Below are 10,120 nucleotides of genomic sequence, written 5' to 3'. Positions count from 1 at the left end.
TAATAACAAAAAATTGTGCAACCACAGTGAAAAAAAGTATACACGCCCCTGAACTATATTACATATGATTTATATATTATTTTTTTTAATCATAATTAATTTTTATCTAACTAAAACGTATCATTATGACTGCAGTAAACTAAAAAAATAATAATTTTTGCCCATTTTTTTGATATGCTGTATACGAGTTATTAAGATCATAAGGTCAAAGGGAAGAATAATTTTTTTACATCAACTAACATTTAGTACTTTATTAAAGTTATATTTACGGAAAAAATTCAACTTTATAAAAAACAAAAAACAAAAAAAAAGTATTTTGGCTTCTTATAATTGTTTTAAAATCTATTAGAAGAAAACACAAGAAATAATTTTTTAGTCATCAAAAACCAACAAATATCCTTAGCATAAATCTTCTTTTATCATTTTTAACTAAGAATTTTATGTTTTCCGTGTATTTTATACAAACCTAAAAAAAATTACCTTTGTTGCTACCATTCAAGTAAAACAAATATTAATCTATTAAATTTATCAAAAACTGAAAATAATACTTATTTCACCTGATCGAGTTTGTACCCTTATATACATATAAAAGTTGTTAAAGTTCAACAAATTATTTAAAAACTACTCCAGTTTAAACTCTCTAAAATGAGCTCAGTTTGCAACAAAAAAAAAAGCGCTTAAGCCCTATAAAGCCTTAATATATAATGTATTGTCAATTAGTTTTTGATTTTTATTTTAAATACAAGTTTTGGATTTCATGCTTGCTATAAAGCTTATAGCTTAAGTTTTGTACCTTTATTGCACTACTTAAAATTTTTAGTCTTACTATCTTACCAATATTTTTTTTAGATGATGTAAATAATGTTGTAACTTGTTTTAACTTAAAGAATTTAAATTTTTTGACTTAAATGTCTTTAAGAAGATTTTTATCCAATATTTATTTTATCAGTTTATTTCTAACAAAGCAATGTTTCAATCCTATACTTGCATATAGGAGATCCTCAGTATCATCTCCTATATGCAAGTGTAGGAGTGAAACATTGTTTTGTTAGTAATAAACTGTTAAAATAAATATTGGATGATGTGAATAGGAGTAAAATACTTTAATTTAAAAACATTGTATTTACTGTTCTATATTTATAATGTCATGTAATATATTATATATTAAAAAACTTGATTAAGTTAAATTTTTAGTTGTAAGTTACTGATACCTTGAATTTTTTTTGTAAAATCTCAAATTATTCAGTAACAGATTACTGTATATCTTAATAATTGTAACCAAGTTTCTTTTTTGTCAGTTCAACATAAATTCACCATGTTTACAATTATAAGTTTAGGACTAGTGTGAATCCGATCGGCGTTGTAACAAAAAATGTATTAGTTTGTTATATAATTGCATTTAAAAAAAAATCTTTTAAAAACTTAGTTTTAGGCTGTCCCGTAAACTTTAAAGTTTAAAACAGTTTTTCCTTTATTCGTTTAAAGATATTTTGTTTTTGAGTTAATAGTTTCTTAATACAAATGTTTCAAACATTTAAAAACTTTAATACAGTATTACTTGTACTTGGGGTCAAATATTTTTGTAAACTCATTAAGGGTAACTTCAGCCTAATTCCTAAAATTACTAACAACAGTTTATTTTATTTTTTCATTACTTAGATCTTTTGAAAACAGACAATTCAAAGTTAAGTTTTGATAATTCCTGTACAAAAATTTTAAAGGTATCAAGTTGGTGTACGACTTGATAACCGGAAAGTTTTTTCGTATACCACGTCCATAGATTAAACTTTTTGAGCGCTTTTTTTTTTGTTTTTCAGCAAAATATATTTAAGGGTTAACAATAATAATCAAAATTTTAAAGTAATAATAATAAAAACAACTCGTTCTTTTTGTTCAAAAGTATCTTAAATAGCAAAACGTAAAGTATAAACAATATGTTAAACATGTTTTTTAATAACAGAACTTAGTAACTAACTAAATAGTAGCCAGTAGACGATAAACAAAAAGCCGAAAATGCGTCATTTAGTTTTTTTATAAAGTTGTTCAGACTTATTTAGATTTATCAACATATCTATTTTAAGTATTAAAATAAAATCTTATTGTTTATTTTGCTTTCACAAACATTTTTTGCAGGATTTCATTCACAATTAAGGCATTGATTTTTTTAAAGTAGTCCACATCAAACAAAAAAGGAGTTTAACTTACTTTTAATGTTTTATGATAATTTATGTAAGGCAATAAACTGCAACAAATTTATAAAAATCTTGTCTGTGTATATTGGTTATAACTGTTGATATATTTTTAAAACTTGATTTGACGAAAAAAATGTTTAGCCAAGTAAAGATAATTCAAATAAAGGTTTATTATTAGCTTTTACGTCTAAGCACTTTTATTTCTCTTTTCCTTAGTGATTTGGAAAATCTATGCTTCTATTTTTTTAACAAAATAAATTTAGCAAGTTTTTCTATCGATATTTACTCGAATTATTCTCTTCCTTCCTTGGCCTAATATGATTATAATAAGAGGTAAATTACGTATCTGCTATACTTGATTTTACTTTTGTTAGGTCAAAAGTCTAACAAGGTACTGTCATTTTATTATTATATCCATCAACTGATGAATTTTAGATATCGTCGTTCACAAAAAGCTTAAAAACTTGAATACCATATTAGTAGAGAAAAAAAGGTAAGATTTGTTTTTTTAGAAAAATAAAATTGTAAAACAAATTTTTAATTTTTTTCATAGAAATTGTACTATTAAACTTACACTGATAAAAAGTTTAAAAATAAAAAAAAAGAAAATTTTTAAATTAAGTAAAAAAAGTTCTATTTTTTTAACTGTTAAGTTTTTTGTCGACGAAAAAAAAAAACACGCATCAAAACTATTAAGCTCACTCGTATAAACATTTAAGAATTTATGGTGGTTTATTTATAAAACAGTGGTATATGTCTTAGAAAATTAAAACTGTTAAACATGTAAAACTAATCAAAAATCTAATTTGCAAAAATGATATTGTTATTTTAAAAGGTTTTAAATAAAAAATAAGACAAAAAAAAGTTTTGTTACATGAAAAACAAAACAAAACAATATTTTTCAAGTAACTATAGTGTAAAAAATTAGTCCTCTTCAACAATTATAAAACATGGTTGTGCAGAAAACTTAAGGTAAGTCAATTGAAAGCAATTCAGAATTTTTTTTTGATGCTTCTATATCTTTGTGACATTTAAAAAAATTGTATGAAAAGAAATTAGATATGTCAGTGCAAAAATAGAGCAAAACTTAAATTGTATTTTATAGAATATTAGTAAAGAACACAGATAGGATTGTTGGCTTAAAGTCAACAAAAACAGCTAAATGTTAGAAAAACTTTTGAGAAGAGTGTACTTTAATTAAAAAACAAAAAGTTGTTTTTCTTAAAATGTTTAAAAATCTTTTAATCGCTTAAAATAAAAGGGTATGCCGACTATAAGCGAAATAGGTCATTGGTCATCAAAGAAGCTTAAGTGAGAAACGTAAAAAAGTTGGAAGAAAAGAGTTTTTAGCGGTTTGGACGCTAATTACCATTACAAACAACTGCGTCATTTTATAGTGGAGTGTTATTATATCGAGCCACTTGAAGAAAAAATGGAAAATGTTTTTATAGGTAGCAATTAAAAGTAGTTCTACTGAAAACAAGCGCCAGTGTTTTTGAGGCTTTTTTTAGTACAAAAGCTTATAGTTCAGGTAAAAAATATAATTATCTTACTTTAAACACTTTGTTTTAGTATAAATAGGTTAAGTATATTTAAAACATATTTGGTATTTTTAATTTAGAGTTTTACAGAAACTCTATAAAAATTAAGAAAATACTTGAGTTAATACTTTTGAACCTTTAGACCATTAGTACTTTTAAAACTACATGCTTGTTTATTTACGAAAAGATATAATACATACTTTAAATTAAAAACAAGTAGTCATAACTTTAGAAATAAAACTATATTACAGTAATTAATCTTGAGCTAATTTAAGCTTCCTAAGTCTTAAACTAACTTAAAAATGGAAATTTTATTTATAAGATTGTGTGCAAGAAGTTTTCAATTAAGTGTTATTGTTGTTATTTATTCAATGTTCTTATGCTTAAAATTTTTAGTTTTTCTCGAAAACTGAAAAAAAAAGTGTTGAACAAGGCAATATGTGTTTTTTAAGACTCATAAATTTGATTAAAAAAAATATTTTTAATAATTTTAATTTTCTACTACTTTGTTTAATTTCCTACTACTGGAAACACTTATTAAGACAACTTCAGGTCAAATAACTTAAAATAAACTGTTTAAGAACAAAAATGTCTTGCTTTAAAATGATGAAGTACTCATTTGGTATTCTGAATCTAATCTTTTGGGTAAGATCTTTAATTATTTTTAATTAAAAAATTTGTGTTTAACTTATATACTGATGACAAAAATTTTGTATTGTTTATCTACAGAATTTAAAGTTTTAAATTAATATACAAAAATAAATATTAGCAACTCATATTTTTAATTAAGTTTATATATTTTTGAAAGTATGAAAATGAAACTAAAAATTGTTTTAAAGTAAAAATCATATACAGAATTTTTATTTGCAAATGGAAACAGATCATAAATGATTGACATCATTTAGTATGTATTCAATTTACTTGAAAGTATATAAACATAATGCTAGCAAAATTTAAATTATTTAATTAAAACAAAAAGGAAATATTAAATAGTTTTTTTCACAATCTTCAACAAAAGTAAGCTTTATGTTTTATATTCAGTAGTACAAGTGTTTTTGTTGTAGTATGAAATAATTAAGTTTCTAAACATTTTTAAATACTTGTTGACTTTTTGTGTAAAAAAAATTATGTATGTGTTTTAGTTACTGTCTGGAGCTGTGCTAGGTATCGGAGTTTATATTAGGACAAACACTATGCCAGATTCTGTAAGAGATGTCATACCTGGTCTGGAATCTACGTTTAAAATTGGCTAGTTAAGTTTATTAAAAGTACTTAATTTAAGTTTACATCGTAAGATAATTAGTTTTTTTAAGAATAAAAACTTAAGCTTGATTTGTAGTACTTTTACTCACTATTTCTACTAAGATAGTAAAATATATTTATCAGGTACTATTACTGCTTTCTAACTTAAATTAAAAATCAGTCTACTACTTTTGTTCTACTTCTAGGCCATTCAAAAATTTGAAAGATAATAACAGGTTCAAATTTGTTTACCAACAACATGAAAATTGTTTAATTACTGTTGAAGATAATTTGCCAAGACTTTAGCTACACAGTGTTAAAAGTTATCGAATTTTTTTTTAATAATCTTTTTTTAATATATACAAGTTTTATATATACATATACAGAATATAAATTATTAGTATACATTTTTGACAGTTTAAGTTCAAAATTCCCAAGTTCGCACTTTTAAGTCAAAAGTTTTATGTTGAAAGCGTTTTTTTTAATTTATTATCAAAACAAAATTCTCTAACAAGTATTCTTTAAACTGAACTGAACCATTAGAGATTTAAATGTTTGAAAAATAAAATGAATCCGTACGAAAACACACACCAAACAATGGATAAAATTTATGAAAAATCGCAACTTATTTGTAAATGTCAACATTGAATACCACATTGTTGATTATGAATACGCCTACCGAGAAAACTCCGTGATTAAAACATAAAAACTATGTAAGAAAGTCACACTAATAACGAGCAGTAGGGTTGACGTATATTTCGAGCTGTATGTTCTTGGTAGCATGTTTGCTGTAGTAGCTTTCTGTTGAGGTCTAGTAGACTTTTTTTTTTGGATAAGTTATTTCTATAAAGTATTTTAATTGTTTTCGAGATCGGTTTGCTTTTTTCCATAGATGTAATCAAAAGAAGCTTACAATTTCACTAAAAACAGTTCTCCCACAAAAATAACATACGTGACGCTTAGTTCACTAAAAATAAACCTAAGTTATAATTGACGCTCATTTAAAAGTAAAATATACTACGAAGTTTAGTCTAAAAAGTTAAACATTTTGCTGAGTTCTTACCTTCCGGTTGGTATGCACTTATGTGCTGGTTTAAAATACGAAATCATTCAGCGGGGTGTTGTTGTATATGTTTTTTTTCAATTTAAACCCATAAAAATTCTGCTTGGTAACTCAATATACTAATGACTACTCTAAAGTCGATAAAATCTTAAAACGTGCAAAACTAAAAATCTATCTTTGCTGTTATTGAGTTTAAAAAGTCAACTGCTGGATGTTTTACAAAACTTTTTAGAGCACTATACTTTTTTAACGATAAAAAAAACGCTTTAGTCCTTAACCTGGTGCATGAAAAAGGTTGCGTTTATCAATTCGAACACCACAGGTACCACCTTTTGAAATGTCTAATGCAGAAGCATTTCAAAATTAAAGTTTAACTTGATTAAACTTAGTATGTATTTTTACTATTTGCTTACAAAGTTGCGGATCTTATCGAACTGGGAAAATAATCTATAGTTATTTTGTTTCACGTCTATTTGAAAAATACTTGAAAATAAATTTATTAAGTTGATAATATTCAAAGTTGAAAGTATTGATAAAATACTATAAAAAACTGATATTGCTGTCATTATTAATGAGCTGTTTAAATACTTTGCAGGTGCTGATTTGATGATAGCTGCCGGAGTTTTTATGTTCATAGTTTCCTTTTTAGGCTGCTACGGTGCTTTCGGCGAAAACAAAGCTTTTCTTGCAGTAGTAAGTATTTCTCTCTGCAAATATTTTTTAATTTTAGCTTTTTTGTCGTAAAATTAAGGATCAAGTCTTAGCTTTGGTAGTGCATACATATTTTGAAACAGTACATTGGTATCGTTGGACTTATCTTAGGGTTGGAACTTGCAGCGACCTTGTGGGTAGATCCAAAAGATGAATCAGTAAGATTGTTTTTATAATCAAAGCGTTTTGATCTATACAAGTAAATAAACCTCGACTAAGTTTAGCTGTTTTTTGAATGAGAAACTAGCAGTTTTAAAAGTATCTAGGTGCTTATCAAAAATTCTATTTTTTTTGAAACTTATCATAGTTTTGAATGTTACTTTACGTTTACCTTTTATTTTCTCAAATATCTTTTTACTAATGTATATTTAGGTAGTTATGTTGGTAAAAAATATAATTACTAATAATGAATTTTAGACTAAAAATTGTACCTTTTTAGTGTTTCAAAAATACAAACATCATTAATTACGTTTGTAACTTTAAAAAAATACCAGTAACAGAAATTAATATTTTATGTTAAATTATAATTGTAATATAATTTAGTTTTGACTATAATTTTTAAAATCTAAACTAATTTATGCTCAATAACTAAAATTATGTATTAAAAAAAAAAACTAAGCACAAAATTTGAAAAGTTACACGAAACTTCACTAATAGTCATTTTTACAGTTCACAAAAAGAGTGAAGCAATTGCTCGTTGAAGCTGATAAACAAATGGATGACACCTCACGTGATCTTGTTCAGTCAACCGTAAATATTTTGTTAAATAAGTAAAAAGAGTTTTCTCTCAAAGAAAAAATCAAATGTTAAATACGTGAAACCATAAAAAAAGTTTTATAGAGTTTCGTCATACTTAGGTAACTTAAGTAAAGAAAACCTACTTACTTTTATTGAAAAGTTTATAAATCTACAACAGTAAATAAAATCTGTTTATAGTTGAAATGTTGCGGATTCGGAGATACAACTTGCGATAGTTTTGAAAACGGAATTCCGTCATTAGGTTGTGTTTGTGACCAGGCTGAAGATCGGAACTCTACCATATGTAAACGATTAGCTGATCTAGATGACTGTAGCTTACCAACTGGAAATCCAAACATAACCGCGGAAACAATGATTTACAACATTGTTGGTTAAAGTTAAAATAATAAATCAACTTTTTGGATTTCTACACCTTATTTGATTTAAATTTATCCATATTTTTCAAAATAATAACGACCAAAATAAGTTATGTCTTTAAAAAAATACCTATTTTATTTAAGATTGTGTAATTAAATAAATTTTATGACAGTAAGAGCTTTAGTTTTTTGACTGCTCGTATATTATTAACAACGAATATTTAATTAAAATCATTAAAATATTTCACGATCTACAAATTATATTTAAATATTTTCAGATAGATTAAGTGATTATTTTTATCAGTTAGTTTAATCTTCAATGTAGTTTTTAGGTATTTTTATTTATATATTTGAAAAACCTCTTTTTTGATTAATTTTCTGTTATGCTTGTTTTTAGTTTTAGATTAGATCATACTTTTTTTAAACGGCAAATATCTAAATATCTTAATAAAAAAATATATGAATTTGTAAGAAATGTAAAAAAAATAAACAGAGTTGTACACAAGTAGTACTACTAAACTTAGAGGAAGGAGATAGATTACTATCACAAGTGGGAATTGGAATGATTGTAACACAGGTAACCTAACGTTGCACAGTTACTACAAATATCTAGTATAAGCACAAAACTTACAGTTGTATTATTAATTTTTTCATGCATTATATAGTCAAAGTGTTATAAAGATATTAAAAAAAAAAACTTGATTTAGTTTTATTTCAGCAAAAATTAAAATGATTTTGTTTTTCATTAAAAAAACTTTTATATTTTGAATATTTAGTAAATACTACTATATAATTTATATCAAAAAGTTATCTATGTTTTTTATTCTTAGGGAGTCATTCTAGTGTTAGCTGCGTTAGTTTTTGTCAACCTCAAAAAAGAATCAAGAGACATGAAAGTCTAAAAAGCTTGGGCTGTATGAGTTTTGATAATTTGTCTAAAAGTAAACTGCTGCTTGCTTACTACGCTTTTAACTTTAACAACTAAAACTTAATATTTTTACATTACTTTTCTTACTGAGAACTCGTTTTAATTTCAGTTATTTGTATATATCAAAGGATATTAGAACTAGTTTAATATTAATCAAAGCTCTATATTGATTATTTGTAGAAAAAGCTAAAATCATTTGAAAACTTATGTTTTTTTATGCTTTTGTATACTTATTTAGTTTTAAGTGCATCACCAAAACATTTAAAAGTCAATTTTTTTTCTCAGTTAATTAATTAACATCCAATCAGAATTATTAGAAAAAAAATAACTTAAGTATGACCTTTGCTTAAAAGAAATCGCTGTTAATTATTAAAAAAGTTTAAGTTTTCCCATAAGCTACCTTAACTTATATAAATATTTTGATAGTAAAATGGTTATATTGTCATTAGTCTTCATGAATTCAGACTTTTTTTTGTTTTATATCAATTAATGAAGACGAAATTAAAAAACTAGTAACTTTAGATTTAACATTTTCATTTACATTAAACTTACTTTAACAACACTATTAGTTTTTATGTTAAATTTTAATTTTTAATCTACAAACAACTTTCTGTTAGTTTTATTTTTTTACAATTTTATAAGAAATAGAATTGTTTTTTCGAAAATTTCAAACACCAGTAGAATTAACTTGTTTTTTTTAAACAGTATAATACTTCTTACTTGTTGACAACTTATTTTTTTCTATCTTACTTTAGTTCTATAACATCAGAAACTTTAAACATTAAAAGCTTTGATTTAAAATATTTAAACAATTAGTTTCTTAAATAGTGTATCTGATTTTTTAATTAATTTTTGTTGTTTTGTTAATATTTTTGTTTTTCTATTATTAGCTATGATTTATGTTTATTTTAGCTAAAATTCAAAAGCACTAAAAGTAATAGTTACTTTAAGGTTATTTACAACAATGGAAAAAAATGAAATTTCTTAAAAAACTAACACACGTATAACAAGTACTTATTAATTTGTTAGATTTTTATTATCAAATTAATATTAACTACAATAAAAATAACTTGTTTATTACATGACATATTTGGTGTTTTAGCATACTATACGAAAATTTATATTCAATAGATATTTTACTTTGGAGATATTTGCTTATGTAGTTTCTTAGACTTTTTATTATTATGCATAACTTTATTGCATCTAACTTTAAAATTGGATAAGTCCTATACTAACTATGATTTAAATCACATTTTTATAAACATAAACTTATAATTTAAAATTGACTTAGTTGCTTTTTACTATCACTTAAAACAACTTTACTTTAA

General features: G+C 24.3%; 1 protein-coding gene across 1 annotated transcript; it reads left to right on the top strand.

The window, feature by feature from the left end:
• The first annotated feature begins 4,254 nt into the window (after window positions 1-4,254).
• On the top strand, window positions 4,255-9,615 carry LOC145838379 (CD81 antigen-like). Its single transcript, XM_082945958.1, has 8 exons — window positions 4,255-4,378; window positions 4,876-4,981; window positions 6,634-6,731; window positions 6,833-6,907; window positions 7,419-7,499; window positions 7,686-7,874; window positions 8,358-8,441; window positions 8,695-9,615. Exons 1-8 carry the CDS (start codon window positions 4,322-4,324, stop codon window positions 8,764-8,766), a joined length of 762 nt encoding a protein of 253 aa, XP_082802084.1. The 5' UTR covers window positions 4,255-4,321; the 3' UTR covers window positions 8,767-9,615.
• The last annotated feature ends 505 nt before the right edge of the window (window positions 9,616-10,120 follow it).

This window comes from Thalia democratica, chromosome 6 (genome assembly GCF_965202585.1).
Source record: "Thalia democratica chromosome 6, ktThaDemo2.hap1.1, whole genome shotgun sequence".
Taxonomy (NCBI): domain Eukaryota; kingdom Metazoa; phylum Chordata; class Thaliacea; order Salpida; family Salpidae; genus Thalia; species Thalia democratica.
The sequence above is the reverse complement of the archived record's forward strand: the minus strand, read 5'-3'. Positions and strand labels throughout refer to the sequence as shown.